This window comes from Diabrotica virgifera, chromosome 5 (assembly GCF_917563875.1).
Source record: "Diabrotica virgifera virgifera chromosome 5, PGI_DIABVI_V3a".
NCBI lineage: Eukaryota > Metazoa > Arthropoda > Insecta > Coleoptera > Chrysomelidae > Diabrotica > Diabrotica virgifera.
Genome location: NC_065447.1, coordinates 13506287 through 13526083, shown reverse-complemented (window position 1 = coordinate 13526083; position 19797 = coordinate 13506287). Strand labels below are relative to the sequence as shown.

The following is a 19797-nucleotide window of genomic DNA, read 5'->3' as shown; positions in this document are numbered from 1 at the left end:
TTTCTGTGTTTACACGGCAAATTACGTGTAGTAAAATTCACACTGGTATGGATATGTAAACATTACTAGAATGTCATTCTACTTGAAAATGTCATCATTAATTTAAAGAGATGGGTTTTGAATGTTCTTGGATAACTGTTATTTTTATAATTGCAAATTATTAATTCAGTTAATAAATGTGATAATTTTTTCACTAACTATGTATTCAGTGATTGTAATAATTTATTTGTACAACAAAGACTAATACTCAATCGAAAAAAGAGAAAAAGTGTTAAAGTGATTTTTTAATAATATATTGTTATGGAACGCTTACAATTTTGAACATCTTTAACAACAAAATACTTGGATCACAGAATATATTATCCTGATGTATTCTCTGCTTGGATCTTCCACAAATAATACACAATAAATAACTTTTTATTAAGTTCACGTCTTAAATCAATTATTTATCAAATATATTATATATCAATAATATTTAATCAATAACTCAACATATTCCCGATGCAATGTCAAATATTTAAAATTCTCACTGATTGTCAGTGTCTGACTGACAATATATGCTGACAATATTATATTCGGCTGAGTGCGTTGTAAGACAAAGATAGATTTGGAAAATATTACCACGGCATTGTGTTTATTTTTTTCGAATCCTGAAAAAACCAATAAATATTTTTGAAAAATTTAAACGCAGAATGAAAGACTAAATTATTACCGAGGGCCGAAAGTCCCTTAGAATAAATAAAAAGTTTATTTTGAATGATCTATTTGAAATTAAAAATCACACTAAATTTTCTCTTAGTTTTTCACCCCTGTAACTTATTAAAATAAACATTATAGAAGTTCTCAGGGACTTTCGGCCCTCGCTAATAACGTGATCTTTCATTCTGCGTTTACATTTTTCAAAAATACTTATTAGTTTTCTCAGGATTCGAAAAAAATGAATCCCCATTTGAATAGCATTGCAGCCGAAAATACGTACCGATCCTCTTAAGTAATAATATTGAGCGCCATGCACGTGGTAGCCCGCCGTAAATGCTGAGTGCGAGAGGTGCCACTCCGGCAGTCCAATTGTGCATCTTACTTGCACTCACATTTACGGCCGCCTACCTCGTGCATGGCGCTCATTATTATTACTTAAAAATACAGCTTAGTAATAAAATCATGACAAAAATTTCTTCAGGATCTTGTAGGGGGGCATTAAACTTTGATTTAGTCACTTTCTGACTTTCATAATAATAACTTTTAACCGAGTTATTAAGCCTTGAAAATAGCAATTTTTCGTTTTTTTCAATTTTAAATTGCCTATTTTCAATGGGAAATAACCCGTTGTCCTAGGTGAGCGACGGAAAACGACGCGACGCGATGCGATGCGATGCGACCAGTAATTCACGCGATGTGTGGCTTATGTAGCGTCGCATCGCGTCGCTTTCCATCACTCAAACCAGGACAAACGTGACGATGTCAATTATTCATTCCTATTCTTAAGTGTGGGGAAGTATACGGCAGTGTTACTAGAAAATTCATATTTTAAATACTTAGCTAAAAAATTCCATAAACGAAAAAGAAAGACAACAAATGTCATATATTCAGAACGAGTAAATTTGGAGAGTTTAATTATTTATATCCGAAATTAATGAAATAATCCACGTTGGTTTAAAGCAGAGGTTCCCAAACAATTTTTTCTCGTAGACCACTTTAAAAAATATATTGGTTTCGGTGGACCCCCTGCTGCTACATTTTTACCATAGTTTCAATGAAAAACATTGGGAGGAGGGGGGTAAAAATAAGACATTGAAGGTCTTTTTCGTCTTCTTTTCTTTTCACAATATATCATTTTAAGCGATTTTACAGTGATTTGGAATCTATTTAAACAAATTTGCATTTTTTATCGTAAATTATCAATTGAAAAAATAATGTTTTAATAGAAGGGTTGTCCAAAATGTGATTATTGGGCATTATAACAAGTTTTTTGTTTTAAAACAAGTTGGTGATCAAACTTTAGCCTAGATAACTTTAAAATATTGTTTTTTCCATTTTCCTCCATTCCCAAAATACGTGTTCTTCTATTTGGCTGAAAATTTGTCCACAGATAGCCAAAACACAGGACTTTAATGGTTAAAAGAAAAAGAATTTGTATAGTTTTACAATACAAGAAAAGTTACATGCAATAAAGAGTCAAAATTATACAGTACAGTCGGGTTAGCATTTGATCTTGCATGCCGAGCTACCCAAGCAAGATTCTATTTTTCTAATCTTAAGGGGGTCAATAGTGTAAATTTAAAATCGCGAATAAAGGAGAACCGTTTTTGATCAATATCTCCGCCATATTTAATTTTTCGACAAGTGTAAGGACTGAAGTTGTGGAAAATATGATTTCGTATAATTTATTCTATTATAAATTTTTTTGTGCCGTCGATATTTTCCGAGTTATGGGGGAAAGAGTGACAGTTACAGCATAATTATTGAATTATCTCGTTCATTATTAGTTTTATAACAAAAATGTACCTATATAAAAATGAAGAGAATTAAATTTTATACAATTTTGATCTCTTTCATGTTTTTGCTAAAATCAATATTTCAGGTAGTACGTATGCGGTAAAAGCGTGAGCATGAGAGCAGTGGTTTTTGTTCAATATCTCCGCAATTCTCAACTTTTCGACAAAAATGGTAGGAACTGAAATTGATCCAAATAAATTGTGTTTACAATAATTATTATAATTTTCTTAACCATTTTTTTCGTATGGTCGATATTTTCCGAATTAATTGTACTTACAGTAGACGCCTATATTTTTGACTCTGATATTATTCCACGTATTTTTTTTTGTATTGTAAACGATACAAATTCTTTTAACCACTTAAAGTCCTGTGTTTTGGCTATCTGTGGGAAAATTATCAGTCAAATCGAAAGACATGTGTTTTGGGATGGAGGAAAATGTAAAAAACGGTATTTTAACGTTTTTTACACTAAAATTTGATCAAAAACTTGCTTTTAATCAAAATAACTTGTTATGCTGGATTATAATAACATTTTTGAGTCACTAATATTAAAATATTATTTTTTCCATTGATATTTTACAATAAAAAAATGCAAATTTTTTAAATAAATACCAAATCGCTATAAAATTTTCGTGGACCCCCATTTGCAACTTGTGAACCCCCATTTTTAATTCACGCCAACGTAGACCCCCGTTGAGTCCCTCGTGGACCCCTGGGGGTCCACCTGGACCACTTTGGGAATCACTGGTTTAAAGAGTATTGTGGCTTATTCACTTTCGATTATATCATTGCATCTGTTAAACTCAGTATTAATAACTGAGCTATCAATAACTGTCAATAAGTAATTTTCAAAAACCAAATTCTATTGAGGAGGGGCTGTTACTGACTTTAAGGTATGTTAATGAAAAAACACTGGTACTATATAGTTATTATTAGTTTTTATTTATTTAATAAACTATTGCGTAGCATAATTTGAATTGAAAAAAGCAATGGGGCGTCACACTGTGTCGTGTCTCGTCGCGAACAAATCAAGTTCGCACTTCGTCGCGTCTTGTCGTAGACTGATTAACCCGAAAACGTAGGCCATACACAAATACAACCATTACTTGATATTTTCGCGTCGCGTCGCGTCGTGTCGCTTTGTCGCGTTTGTCGTTCACCTAGGACAACGGGTAAGCCACAATTTTACCAAAAAAAAAAAATGATTTTATTAACGTTTCGAAGCCCAAATCGGGTTTCGTTTTTAAGACAACGAAACCCGATTTGGGCTTCGAAACGTTAATAAAATCATTTTTTTTTTTTGGTAAAATTGTGGCTTATTTCACCGTTTTTCGCATAAAAACGGTGCACCATAGGAAAAAAATACAAGAAAGGTTCTTTTTTATAAATTAATCATGGAATACAAAAATAATTTTTAATTTGAAATATCCCAGTGGCGTACCATTTTTTTTTCTTTAAAAAAATTCAGACCATTACCCGTACTCGCGCCAATGATGAATATAAAATTGTTAGTTGTTTGTCAAAAAATGCGCACTACTGTCATCGCCAGTTAACTTGGCGAGACGCACAAATCCAAAATTGCAGGTTGGCTTAGGGGATGGTCATCAGTCTCTGTGACGTTGTGCGTATTCTGTCGCCAAGTTAACTGGCGATTGCCGTAACTACCTCTTGAAACCCACCAAATGTAATTTTCATGTCTCAACCGGTCTCAGAGCAATAAAAAAATTGGCAGTTTGAAATAAAAATTTCAACACCCTGTATCTCGGAAACAAAGCATTTGCGAACATACGTTTATAGAGCAAACTGCCATTATTTTTCATGTAGAATTATCCCTTAAAGTTTTTCATACTTATTTACTAACACCCTGTAGAAATATGTTTTTAGTCTTTCTATTCATTGACCGTTCACGTTCACACTGATTCACCCAAATTACTGTTTCTTCTTAGAGATTACTCACACAGTTTGTTTTCTTAATCATTATTGGAAGTCCGTATCTCTGACTCTGACTTGCTTAGTTTAGATTCATATTTGCTATTATTCTGACGTCTTCTGGATCCCACGAGTTTAGAAGTTGTATGAATAACGGCTTCCGAGAAAACATTAAGCAAATACCCTTTAAAAATATTAGAACGAAATATATACAAGGTGTCCAGAAACTCTACCGACAAAAGAAAACAGGAGATTCCTCAGATAATTTTAAGACAATTTAACCAAATTCACCTAGTCCGAAAATGCTTCCTAAGGGAACTAGAGCTCCTTAAAGATAACGTCTTGTAATTAGTTTTACTTAAATATCTCCAGGCCGCTTGTAGTTATAAAAACGAAAATTGGTACACGTATTTATCTTCCAGAGATAAATCGATTCCATCCATTGTGAATTTCTAGTACCAGTCATAGGTGTACGTTTTGGGTGGGGTAACGGTTATTTTATCGCATAACTTTTTTGTCTTTAACTTCGTAGCATTTTTGATACTGGATTATTAAATTGGGAGGTATTCTATAACTAAAAGGTACTCTTGCTTTCAGTCGGTAGGACACACCGTTTTCTAGAAAAATCAATTTGAACATTTTTCGTTCCCTGAAATTGGAAAAAAATTGAAAAATAAACGGTGTATTTTACCAACTTCAAGCAAGAGTAACTTTAGTACTAGAACCCCTCATAATTTAATAATCTACTGTAAAAAAATCTTAAAAATTAAAGACAAAAAGGTTATGCGATAAAATAACCGTTGACCTACCCAAAACGGACGCATATGACCGGTAGTAGAAATTCGCAATTAATGAAATCGATTCATCTCTGGAATAAAAATAAACGTACCAGTTTTCGTTTTTCTAAATAGTTTTTAAAAATTTTTTTTTGATATTCAAAAACGAAAATTGACTTATTTAGAAAACAGTGTATTCTATCGACTTAAACTAAGAGTACCTTTTAGTACAATAATACCTTACGTTTTAAAAATTCAGGCTCAAAAATGCTTAAAAATTAAAAACAGAAAAGTTATGCGATAATATAACTGTTCCCTACCCAAAACGGACGCCTATGACCGGTACTAGAAATTAGCAATGCATGGAATCGATTTATCTCTGGAAGATAAATATGTGTACCAATTTTCGTTTTTCTAAATGGAAGCGTTCTGGAGATATTTAAGAAAAACTAATTACCATACGCCATCTTCAAATAGCTCTAGCTCCTTTAGGAAGCATTTTCGGACTAGATGAATTAGGTTAAATTGTCCTAAAATTATCTGAGGAATCTCCTGTCTTCGTTTGTCGGTAGAGTTTCTGGACACCCTGTATAATAACAGTTAAATTTAAATCTAAACTAGGACGTTTCTAAGGCATTCTTATTTTTATCTACTAGACATGAGCCCACCAAAGAAAAAATAGTTTCTCCCAGGACTAAGGTGAAAATAAAAGAAGTTTGTGACTCCGAAAGAAAAGTTACAAAGCTGATGGTGATGCTGTTCAGGCACAAAGAAATGCTGAAGAAGGATATACTCAGGAAAAGAGCTCTCTTAGAAAAAGAATTGCAGTATGAAATTCAGGTAAGAAATATGATAAAAGTGTTATTTTGAAAAATTTAATTATTTTACATTTAATTTCTATCGATTTAAAACAACAATTTGTTAAAATATACAGGGTGTAACAAAAATGTAGGTCATAAATTAAATCACATATTCTAGGACCAAAAATAGTTCGATTGAACCTAACTTACCTTAGTACAAATGTGTACACAAAAAGAATTACAGCCCTTTGAAGTTACAAAATGAAAATCGATGTTTTTCCACATATCGAAAACCTTATCGATTTTTTTATTAAAAATGGACATGTGGCATTTTTATGGCAGGAACATCTTAAAAAGAAATAACAGTGAAATTTGTACACATTGTACACATTGTGTACATTCCAATTAAATTATTACTGTGGTACCATTAGTTATAATCACAATGTTTTTAAAATGTCGCAGTATTTTTTCGATAAGCCAATTTTTATCGAGATACAGCTTCTTTTATAATATGTTTACATAAAAATTTTATGGGGGTTTTGTTGCTTTAAACCCCAGAAATGTTTGTGTACGTTTTAATTAAACTATTATTGTGGTAAACTTTTTTGCCTTTTAGAATTTTTTTCAATAAGTCACCTTTTTTTCGAGATGTAGCTTCTTTTTTAATATGGTTCAAAATATACGTAAAGATGTAATAAATAAATTTTCATATTATTATCAGGTCTCTATAATCGTACTTAACCATAATATACACATATGTGGTGGATTTGACAAATGTTCAAAATATCGCGATAAAAACTGGCTTTTCAAAAAAGTACTAAGAGGCAAAAAAGTTATAAAAACATTGTGTTTAACTAATGGTACCACAATAATAATTTAATTGAAACGTACAGAAAAGTTTGGGGGGTTTACGGGAACAAAACATCCATAAAATTTTTATGGTGTGTACAAATTTCACTGTTATTTCTTTTTAAGATGTTAGTGTCATAAGAATGCCACATGTCCATTTTCAATAAAAAATCCCAAATAGTTTCCGATATTTTGGAAAAAATCGATTTTCATTTTGTAACTTCAAAGGGCTGTACTGTAACTTTTTTTATGTACACATTTGTACTAAGGTCAGTTAGGTTCAATTGAACTAGTTTTGGTCACAGAATATGTGATTTAATTTATGACATGCATTTTTGTTACACCCTGTATACATAGAAAGTTATCTATTTAGTACAACTACTAAAATTAAATTTTATGATTAAATTTGAATAAATTTATTCAAATTAGAAATTAAATAGAATTTTTATTAAATTATTATTATGATTAAATTAAATTCTATGATTCAAATTTGCCGCCATCTCCATTTTGACGGGGATAATTGACATTGACATTTCCCCTTCCCGTAATTTTGTAATTTCCTCCTTCCCACTTTAAAATTCTTTCTTTTGCGATTGTTACTTCAAGGGGAGAAGACGTTAATTTTTTAGAAACATCTTCAACAATATAATTTATATTCAAAATTGTAATTCATAATATAATTTTTGAAAGGAAGTAGCTTCCAAAATGTACCATTTACAGAAATTTTCTCGTGAGCCAAATGAGGTTATGAAAACACGCGGTAAGTTTTATTGAATTTTTGGTTTTAACTTATCCCATGTTGCTGAAAATTAAAGAAATATTGCTGTAATAAACCCTCAAAGCGTGTTTTCAAACACAAACGGATCATTCAAATGATTTCTTCAATTTTTTTTAGCTTTAAAAAATAATTTTGTTTGAGGTTAGCTTAGCTACACATGTGAATTCTGTGATTTTCATGTTGAAAAAGTTCTTATTGCATTCAACCAAAAGATAATAAATGTTATAAATAATCAAGAAAGATAATATGTAACAATTTCTAAATTAGTTATCAAATTTTTGTTTGCCAGGCCTAAAATCTTCTATCTCCACATCATCACAATTTTATACATTGCTAACAGTATTGTTGAGCATCTTTCGTATTGACTTCTTTGCTTCTGTTTTATGCGTATTCTTCTTTTGGGATCATAACCCTGGATGGGTCTTTGCCTGCCTGGCTATGTCCTTCCAGTCAAATCTATCTTGGACCCTTCTCCTCGATTGTCTTATATTTGTGTTTTTCCGGTCATCTTCCACGTCATCCAATCCACATCTCGTTCTAGGCCTTTTTTTTTCATCTTCGTATCAGCTTTCATTGTAATATTTTCTTTGCTGTTTGCATCTTCTTGCCCCAGCCATGGCAGTCTTCGACTTTCCCAAATCTTACAATATTGTATCCTCATCATTTCTCCTGATTCATCTCTGAATTCATTAACCTCATCATTTCTCCTGATTGTCCATGTGCCGTCCTCTTGCACCTATGCAGATCTTATATCGACGCTGTCAAGCCAAAACGGCATAAACGACATTAACTTGATTTTTCAGGAAACACAAAAAACTGATCATTTTTATTTTTACCAATTCTGCTTATCTGCACAGTGATTCAAAAAAATTGGTGATAATTTGGCGCTTATGTCCGAATGTTATGGCGCGAATAAATTGGCGCTTATGTCCAATCAAGATATAACATTGGTGAATATGCCAAACTTACCTCTGGCTTTTGTGTCGATCGCATCGTTGTAAGGTTAGTCAATATGGCGCTTAAAAGGGATATATGCCATTAATGAAAAAAGAAACGAAAATCAAAAATTGTCGTTATGCCAACAAGAAAAATGATGAAATTACGAAGATTTTTGATAGGGTTTATTTTTTATTAATCAAAAATACATTCTAAGTTAAAAACAAAACCTTAAATTCTTTAAACATGTTTTGGTGCTAGGATGAAATACTTAAAAGTAAATATGAAATGCTTAAAAGTGGATATCTAATAATAAGTAGTGGATTCTAATTCATAATCACTGTCAATATTTGGTTCAACATCCGTATTGATTTGATTGCTTGTATTTTCCTTATTTTGATCACTACTTATACCGGCATCCAAACCATTATCTGCTGCTAAGTTGAAACATGATGTGAGATCGTGACTAAATATTTCTTCTTCTACTGCAACGTGTCATAAACCTCTAAGGGAAATATAGGGGGATTATTGTCAGTCAGTATATCATTTTGTACTGATTCGGTATGTTTTATTTTCATTTAGTAAGGCTATTATTTTTTTACTTCTGCTATTCATGTGCAACAAAAAAATGGCATAAACACCAAAAATCGATCGCCATTTTTAGCTATATAAAATTGATTTGAACTCTTAAGCTGTAATACAAAATGAATTGTTCATCACACTAGTACAAAGTTATAATAGAATATTTTAAAATAAACTTTTTATTTGCTCACTTTTTAAATAAGAAACCTGCATAAGAATACCATTGAGGAATGGCACTTGTGTCAACCACGATGTAAATATGTGGTTTTGGCATAAACGCCTCATAGTTTTTAAAGAAATTCAGTGTGTTTACGCTTCAAAAATCAATACAAATTGAAAATATTGCAAAGGTAGATAATATCATGTTACTTATAAATAAAAATTGTAAAAATACATACCTTTACTATTATTACTGGACCGAAATGTACACAATGATAATCTTACTGGCACTGGCGATTATGTCAATCGGTGTTCACGTGCGTGACTAGACTGGCGTTTATAAAAATTTTAAACCTATATTACACCTATTTCACTTTTTCTGCGGTTATTCCGTGTTGACTGTCTAGTGCGGAAATTAAAATCCTATTTTTTAGTGCAGCTAACTAAAAAGTGGTCATTTTGGCGTTTATGCCGTTTTGGCTTGGCAGCGTCGATATACAGAAACTTTTTAATATTTCTGCTCATCGAGGAAAGCTTCCATTGCGTTGCACCCCTTGAAAATCCACTATTGATATAAAAATCTTTATTATAATTTTTATGTCTGTCAAGTTTTGTTTTGTTCACAAGACATATTATTTATATTACTTACAAAAAACAGTCAAGTACAGTGGAACCTTGATTATCCGTCTCTCCATTAACCGTCAGGGTCCTTACATAAGTTTTATTGGCCACATAAGCAAAAATTGAGTCATCAATTTATTTTGTATGAGCATTGCGATAAGCCAAACAAATGGTTAATTTATGACGAGGATGCAAACAGCTATCGATTGCTAACAGATGATGAAATCATAGAAATTTCAACAGAGGGGGGACGAAACAGATTCAGAAGCTGATACAGACTGAGTTTGACAGCGGCGATGTCGATGATGCGATTACAACTGACAAAAATTTGAAAAAGCTGGGGAAAAGGCTAGATTTGAGTAAAGAAGCTAGAGAAGCTGCATGCAACCATTCATTGAGTGGTATTCTCAACGAAGCAGTGAAGAGGAAGCCAATAAAGTAGATTGCATGATCTTACGCCGATTAAGAAATTCAGCTGTTGCAAAATGTGAAGCACCAGTAAAACAAAGGTTTTAGAATATTTTAATGTTCTGTTATCCGTCTTTTCGATTATCCATCATACCCTTGGTCTGGTGCCCTGACTGATAATCGAGGTTTCACTGTATAATTAAGTAATAGTACATGATGATTCAACCTTATATTGTCTTCTTTTCCCGTCTGAAAAAGAATGAAAGACATCTTTATTCTGAAATCACTAAAAAACAAACTACATGAGTTATGTCCTTAAACTCTTATAAATGTAAAACTGTAATTTTAGCGGGAGGTAACAGAAGAACTAGCTGCCCGCACGAAAATCGAAAGGACCAAGCAGGATGAAGTACGAACTGGTAGTAGTAAGAGAAAATCTGCTGCAACAGCCACCACTGCTGCCATTACACCACCTCAACCAAAGACTTCCACCTCTTCTTCCTCTTCGAGGCACAAGAAAACATCAAAACATGGAACACCGGTGAAACAAGGACCTTCACCACCAACTGCAACCACTCCAGCCAAAGGACACAACAAACGAGAGAAGGTTTGTATAATTGATTAAATTGTATGCGTTATTAAGAATATCACATGGATAGATAGATAAATTTATTGCATCTTTTTGTATCATTTACATGACATAAGACAAGTCACAAACATGGTATACTTATAGTACAATAAGTAGGTTATTAAAAAGTGCTACACGAAAGTAAACTAAAGTTATCTTATTAAAAACATTAATGGTAACAAACATTTAGTAGAGAACAAGATTACGAGACTGATAAAATATTGTTAAAAGTATAAAAATATCGGAATCGGTTGCTAGCTATTGTTCCAGCCAATGAATTTGTTTAGAGAATAAAAACAATGTTCAGTTAAAAACAACTTTAACCTGGTTTTGAACTTGTTAAAATATATTTCTTTTATTGAATTTGGTAGCAAATTAAAAAATTGTCCTCCGGCATACATTGGAGACTTTTTTATTTATTATATTTATTATTATACGGGATAACCCCATTAACAGAAAAATTACAGTTAAATATTAATACATTTCCAAAAGGTAATAATAAATTCAATGTGTTAAATATGACTTAATTAATCTAAAAAATAGAGAATTAGAAAAGTATAAAAACACTGAAAAATTTCATATGTCACAATAATTAATATATAACATAAATATTGACTACAAAAAAATATACAACATACAAACATAACACTTAAGAGTATAAAAATAACATCACAGAGCAAGAGATCTTTTTAATTGATTTAGAGTTATATTAAATAAATCAAGTTCGTAATTATTTAACAATCCCATATACCTATCAAGTGGGTTGTGAACGCCATACAATGTTCTATGGAAAGGTATTTTAAACATATTATGGTAACGGAGAGCTTGATAAGGAACATTAAAATTAATCTGACTTAAAAGATTGGGAGAATCTATAAGTCCATTTATGATCCTAAAAATGAAAACAGCACCTGCTATGTCACGGCGTACCTTAAGTGGAGGTAGGGACAACTGTTGTTCAAGAAAAGAATAATCGTGATTGACAATGATAGTTTGTGTATAGTAAGCACATGATCTCAAGAATCTATGTTGTATTCTCTCGATAGTATCAATATGAGTCTGGAAATTTTTTTTTTAGTTGAAAGCAGTTGAATTTGTTTAGGTGGATATCACTTTTATTTCTCGTGTGGTAATTATGGACATCAAGAAAAGTGTAGGTTAATAGTTTGAAAAGATAGATGCATGTGCAGGTCATAATATTATTCTTTTTAAATGTATCTCTACAAGATTCATTGTAATCTAAGTTAAAAATTAGGCGAATGAATCGTTTTTGAAGGACGAATATTCACCCAACTTTTGTAGCTCTGCTCCACACAATTATATTGCAGCTGATGGTGGAGTATACAAATGCATAATACAAGTTAAGTAGGTAAGATTGATAAAAGTTTTATTTCAAACTATTGAAAGCAAAGTAGAGTTTATTTAGTTTTTTACAGAGAGTCAATTTGATAATTAAAATTTAATTTGGAATCTAATTCCATTCCAAGGAATTTAGTGTGTTCGACAGTCTCAAATTTGCAATTATTTAATGTTAAGGTTATATTGTCACCTTCGTTAAGTGGAGATGTGAATTGGATAAAAATGGTCTTATTTTCATTGATAAGAAGGTGATTAATTTGACACCAATGAATGAATTCATTCATGGTTATTTGTATTTTCTTATGCAACTCCTCTAAACCATCAGCTACAATTACAATTGTTGTGTCGTCTGCATATATAAAAATATGTCCATTTGTTATACTTAAAGGTAGGTCATTTATGTAGAGGAGAAATTTCAAGTTCAGAGTGTAACTGACTAGAGAAGGGTATTTTATTTCCGTGTTTGGTGTGTTGTACCATATTTTGTTTCGGAAACGCTACCTCAAAGCACCACTGAAAATGTTACATGAAATCATCAAACGCACTATCAATGTCCTTCAATTTTACATCTTCAATTGGAAACTGACTAGAGAAGGGTATTTTATTTCCGTGTTTGGTGTGTTGTACCATATTTTGTTTCGGAAACGCTACCTCAAAGCACCACTGAAAATGTTACATGAAATCATCAAACGCACTATCAATGTCCTTCAATGTTACATCTTCAATTGGAAGTGTTTTTCCGTATAACTTTTTAAATTCTAATAACGATTCATTCTAATAATTCATGTCTAAAACAGAATATTGACAGCGGAATGGCAGGACCTCGTAAAACAGCACCTATTAAACAGCGGTTACAGCTGGGAAAATTTCCAGAAGGCTTTAGAAGTAACCACTCTTTAATATGTGCCAATACACTTATTCTAAAGCAAAAACCAAAGTGACTCATTTTATACAAATTTTTCAGTTACAAGGTCCTGCCTTTCTGCCATTGATATAACACTTTCATTGTGATTCAGCAGTTGCTTAGTGTTGGTGCCACTTTCATATGCAGTTACCTTAGAGTGGGGCTAATATGAACAGAACATATTTAATTACACTTCGTCACAGAATAAATAACTATACAGAAGAAACTCCTGCCGAAAATGGTAACATAATTTTCATGCTCATGTGTCAACGTAACTGGTGCAACCTCACTTTTGCGACTGATGTGACAGTTGTTTATAGTTAAATTTTATATTTATATGTTTTATTTTGTATTTTATTTATATTTTATAGTTAAACTTTATAGGTCTGGATCCCGCGTATGAAAAAAAAGTTGATTAATAGCAAGCTGAAAATTTGTTAATAGCTTAAGGGTGTCTAGTCGGATAAATTTTGTTATATGGAAACACTGGAACAGGGGCAGTTTTAATTGTGGAACAGGTTAAAAATTTGGAACGGTCACACCACGAAAACTACACATTTATTTTGTCCGACAGAACAGACTTAAACTCTCCGAACAGAGATTAAACTCTCATGCAAAAATCAGACTGCTATTTATCACCTGTCACAATTCCTGTCATTTGACATATTCTACATGTTCCACTCATTAAAACGCCCATTTGGTGGTAAATAGCAGTCTGATTTTTGCATGCGAGTTTAATCTCTGTTCGAAGAGTTTAAGTCTGTTCTGTTGGACAAAATACATGTGCCGTTTTCGTGGTCTGACCGTTCCAAATTTTTAACCTGTTCCACAATTAAAACTGCTCTTGTTCAAGTGTTCCCATATATCAAAGTTTGTCCGACTAGACACCCTTAAGTTAATAACAAATTTTCAGCTTGCTATTAATCAACTTTTCTTTCATACGCGGGATCCAGACCTATTGTATTTCATATTTAATTAATAACAACTTGTCAAAAATATTATCTAATTTGGAATGGTCTATTCTTTAGAACATAAAGTTCTATTCTGTAACTGGTGCACAAGGTCAAATATTTCGGTCCCCACAAAATCAATGGATACGACAGTCAGATTCGCTTCTGTGTGGTTATATATTCTGTGTCCTCGTTAATGCCAATTCGTGAAAGCCAAAAGACGACAGTAGCACCTGACTTCAGTAGATCAAAATGCCTTTTGGTGACAGCTGCAGTCTGTTAACATGACCGTTCACTACCAAGTGACTCATATTATGAGCCACTTCGATTTTTCCCATAAAGTAGCTATGATCTATGAGGATGACACATTTTTGAAATAAAGATTACTACTACACTTAGATATCCCCTTGGTAGTGAACTAGTTAATATTATTAATTTATCAGCAGTATTTGTTATTCATTTTTGTTCTTGTTTTAGGTTTATTGCATTTGTCGAACACCTTATGATGAAACTAAATTTTATGTGGGTTGTGATCTATGTAATAACTGGTTCCATGGTGATTGTGTTGGCATAACGGAAGAAAGTAGCAAGACACTAACAGAGTTTATATGCAATGAATGTAAACAGGCCAGAGATTCGCAAAAGTTGTACTGTCTATGTCAGCAACCCTATGATGATTCACAGTAAGTATGAGATAAATCTATAGTTATTGGACACTTCAGTTGCTGTTACTATTGTAAGTCATTAATTAATGAGTAAACTGTTAAAACTACCCCGACGCCACGCTCAGTTAGATTTTTATATCTAAAATAGAGTGCCAGTATATATTACAAAAGGGGAATATCATATCCCGCTAGGAAACAGGCATAACTTTTCTTATAAGTTTGTCTGTGCCGAAAGTTGAGGATACAATAAAAAAATATCTACAATATAGGTCATCTTGTGTAAATCATTAGTCTAGAGCAAAATGGGCTAATGGATTATGTCCACAGTCAAGAAAAACACTACCGAATAATATAATAGAAGTCTTCATAAACGTCTTTGAATGCTGTGCCCAGATTTTTATGCTGATGATTTTTAAGCAACTAAATATGAAGTGTCCAATAAGTCATTTCCCTTCATTAGGCTTATGCTTACCCTAGTTACTTTGGCTTTTTGCAATTATTTTGTTTACATGTTAAAAATGAATTAAACTGTTTTTTTTTTCTGCAGATTTTATATTTGCTGTGATCGTTGTCAAGACTGGTTCCACGGAAGGTGTGTTGGCATTCTGCAGTCAGAAGCCGATAATATCGATGAATATGTATGTCCAAGGTGTCAGCGAAACAATTCCGTCAACTTTGCAAATATGAAAGATTTGCAACCTAAGGACCATGAAGGATTGAGGAAGCTTATCAAGCAATTGCAGGTAAATAAAGCAAATTATAACCATATAGTGTATAATATATACGCACAATACTTGTTGATTTTTTCAGTGGTCCTGTGATATTTGAGAAATTTTGATATCAATACAAATTTTCTTGATGCACACAGGCAGATTAAATGAGGAAACCCGTGCTGACATAACCATGATCGACCACTATAATAGTTTCACTACTATTATCTGGTCCTTCACATTTATCCTCTGCTCCGTTTTTCCTAAGACATATTTTTCAAAGATTTATTTTTCGTATTACTTAATGTTCAATATGTGCACATCATTTATATTTTATTTTCTTGCAGGTTCACAAGAGTGCCTGGCCATTTATGGAACCTGTGGATCCAAATGAGGCTCCAGATTACTATAAAGTGATAAAAGAACCTATGGGTAAGTTGAGAGATTATTATTGATTGTAATAATTTGTTCGTATTGATCGTAGTTATTTTTGGTTGCAAGGAGAATTACAGTTTAATCTTTTTATGCATTTTACTGTTCAGACACCTTGCAAAATTATTTTGGTTCACTGTTTTTAGTTTTATTGATTGAATATTATTCAAACAGTAATTACAACAGTAATCTACAAGCCATCTTTTCTTGTTGGTTGACTATGTTTCCACTATAAAGTGCCTTGTGAATTACCAAAATTGTTCACATCTTACCAAATAACATGGTGAACATGTCTTAACACATTGTGTGGTTCGTGATGGGTACTTTCGTGAAGCTCATACGCTGGCTTCAATCTGTCTATGGAAATTGTTGTTTCTATTCCATTTACACAGACGACAAAAGCCTTGTTTGACTACAGGAAAAGGACAGTGATATGGGTTTTCTATGCTTTTGTCATCACGGCGGATGAAAACGTGAGAGGTGGTTTTCATGTCTTTGAAAATGAAGGTGCTTTTGGATCCATGATGCGACTGTTGCGTAGGACTGAGTTTTCGAAGCGTTTTTAGGTATATGTGAGCACTGTCGTCGGTGTTTCTTTGTGACGAAAATAATAGTTCACCTGGCAAACACAATGGTTGTCCGTACACGAGTTCGGCGGCTGAAGTACATAAATCTTCTCTCCACGCTGCTTGTATGTCCAGTAACACTGAAGGTAGGCTTTCAATCCATCGGATGTTTTCATGACATTGAATTGCTGCTTTTAACTGTCAGTGAAACCTTTCTACCATACCATTTGCTTAGGGATGATAGGCGGTTGTCCTTAAATGGGTAGTTCCAGTTAATTTGCAGATTGACTTGAAAAGATGCGATTCGAATTGTCTGCCTTGATCTTTTGTGATGCGCTTGGGAGTGCCGAAACGAGCTATCCAACCAGAAAAATGACAGCATTTAACAAAACAAACAGCAGACCTAAGAGAAAGGCAAGATTTACTGGAAGTTATCAAGAAAGTGTAGAGTAATAGTGAATTCAGTGATTTTTCTTTCTCCTCATATAACCATTGCATTGTTTTATTTCCTGTTATTTTAAATTTTTCATCATATGTATATATTATGTATTATCTATCGTCTTAGTCTCTCGGGGGGGGGTATATAGCGATACGCTTTAATTACTATTTTTGCTAATTTTAATTTTAATATTTTTCTCAAAACAAAATAATGTGGGTCATATAAAGTCACCGTTAATATACAAACTAGACGCTAAGAAAGACATGGTTTTACGAAACGAAATGCATCCAACCATATGTTTTTGGAGTGTCAGTTTAACAATCTGAAGTCCCCATAAATTAATTACCATATCAGACCATTATGTCAACAACTCATTTTGGGACATGCATTCGTTTTTAAAACTGCAGAAGTGTGTCTGTTTTTATACGTCAGATCAAAATAATTGATTGTCCTCTCCGGGCCATATTGTAGAAAGGCATAACATCGATATAATAGGTTGTGGCTTTTCTTAACAGTCTATTCACAGCGTGCAAACAAAGCACTACTCGCTAACTACCGACTCTTTTCGGTGTGTCGGGTTTAAATTCTCGTGTTCTGTAGGATGTTAAAGAATTTGTGTCACATCAAACCAACCGTTACTTGGAGTGGATCCTCTGGTTCTAGGACATCATTTGCCACTTAATTGGTTCCTTTATTAAAAAAGGGTATAAGATCACTTTTTGATGCATTTTATTTCTTGAAAGGTTTCACATGTTTTCTCTGCAAAAGGAACATCTCCATAATATACCACAAGTTAATATAAAAGGCAAACAAAACATGAAAAAAAGTGAATGGACTTCTGTCCTTTTCGATATGAGATTCATTTGGTCTTGTACATAATAGTGTCGCCTAAAGCAACAGTTGGATAGGTACATATCTTACTGTTGCACGAGTGCACCGATCAACCAGTTAAGTCATATTGGACCAATGCGATGTGTATGTATATACGCATATACGGTGCACTCGTGCAACAGTAGGATATGTACATATCCTACTGTTGCTTTGAAGCGACGATATATCCCATTGCTCGCTAGTGGTTGTCATCTATTGTGATTTCATTTTCAATTAGTCTTGCCATATTTCTAGTTTGCGGGTCCCTTTCAAAAATTTTAAATTGTAGTGACTCCCAAGAAGTGGTTTGACTCTATGTTAGCCCTATGATACATCCATTCAATTAGAGAAGTGTCTGGTTTCTATTAGGATGTCATCTATTTGATCTTTTGTTGTTTCATCAGGCGGTCTATGTTACTTATAGATATTCTTGTGGGAACAATAGGTACTTCCAACAACTTTCGATCTTCGATTATGATCTTGACATTTAATTTCATCGTATAAGTGAGCTTTGAGATTTCCTCTTCGTTTTTCTTGGTTGGGGTGTGTACATTTATGAGGATGATGTTAGAAAAACTATTTTTTGCAATGCTATTGCTTCGATAGGTTAGTCATTACATAAGGCATCATTAAAGATTTTCCAAATTTTTATATTTTTTTCATTTTCAGACTTGCAAATGATCGAAACAAAAATAAACGATCAGGTCTACACGAAACTGAGTGAGTTCATTGGGGACATGACGAAAATTTTTGATAACTGTAGATATTACAACCCCAAAGAATCGCCGTTCTACAAGTGTGCAGAATCACTAGAGGCATATTTCGTCAACAAGATAAAATGTTTTCGGGACAAATTGTATGAAAAACAATAAGTGAAGTTTACATTGAAGATTTTTAAAACTTTTTCTATATATAAGCTTTCCAGAAGACTTTCAGCAGGTCTGGACGATCTCAGCTTTATTAATTTTTGTAGTATTTGGTCTATTATTGTTAGTGATCTGCTAAAAGTCTTGAATGTACATATATATATTTAAAAACGTAGTTCTGTGAATATGTGTATGAATGAAATTTTATTTTGTAGTTATTTTGATATAATTTTGTTATTTATTCGTAATTATTTAAATTGAGTATTTGCCAATGTGTATATGTAATTCTATAATAAAATCAAATATATAAATTTTAAATTGCTCAGATTTGAGGCAAAAAGTGTACAATGAATGATACATGCAAGCTGTTGATTATTAAAAAGTGTTTAATAGATTTTTCTATCGTTTTAATAGTCAAAATAATATCCTCCTGTAATCCTTATGTGAACAACGTTGCAAGGTGAATTTGGACCCCATCTGTATATCAAATTTTTTTTATATGGAAACATCGGGAAATTGATTTGAAATATAATTAGAACTTCATTATTATACTATGAGAGATAATTTTACAAAGTATAGTTGTGCTATCAAACTAAGAGAGTCATTATATTCAGCTCAGTGGAGTACTTAAATAAACAAAGGATTATTTTATAAAACCGGTAGATCCTTTGTTGATAAAATTTCACACCTTGAAGAATAACTAATTAATCTCTCCGCTGAGCTGAATATTATTTACTCTTTTATAAATAATTCTGCTGAGCGAGGTGCCATTGTTGAGAGTTGTGAAATTATATACCTGAATGTAAGAACTAGGTAAATTGAATTTCAGTGTTTCGAGATAATGGCCAAAAATCATTTATTCATTTCTCTTCAGCGAAATATCTTAAACCATGACACTTATTATACATCAGTTTTAAAGGAAAATAATTTCGTTTCTAGTCAACTCGCTGAATTAAAGAACTGTACACAAAAATGATCCATTTACACTAAAGGAAATAAAACAAGCATTATCGAAAATGAAAAACAATAAAGCCCCTGGGCCCGGAGGTATACCTGTGGAACTCTTAAAATTTT

At 32.6% G+C, this 19797-nt stretch overlaps 1 protein-coding gene across 5 annotated transcripts in view; it reads left to right on the top strand.

Annotated features, from left to right (window-relative positions):
• The window catches only part of LOC114326935 (nucleosome-remodeling factor subunit NURF301), a 102209-nt gene extending 83092 nt beyond the window's left edge, over positions 1–19117 (top strand). For all 5 annotated transcript variants that reach the window (XM_028275408.2, XM_028275407.2, XM_028275405.2 and 2 more), the window contains 6 exons: positions 5858–6041; positions 10684–10941; positions 14653–14858; positions 15388–15583; positions 15898–15982; positions 18527–19117. In XM_028275408.2, the coding sequence (XP_028131209.1) occupies positions 5858–6041; positions 10684–10941; positions 14653–14858; positions 15388–15583; positions 15898–15982; positions 18527–18729 (1132 nt within the window). In that variant the 3' untranslated portion in view covers positions 18730–19117. The remainder of the gene's footprint in view (positions 1–5857; positions 6042–10683; positions 10942–14652; positions 14859–15387; positions 15584–15897; positions 15983–18526) is intronic.
• The last annotated feature ends 680 nt before the right edge of the window (positions 19118–19797 follow it).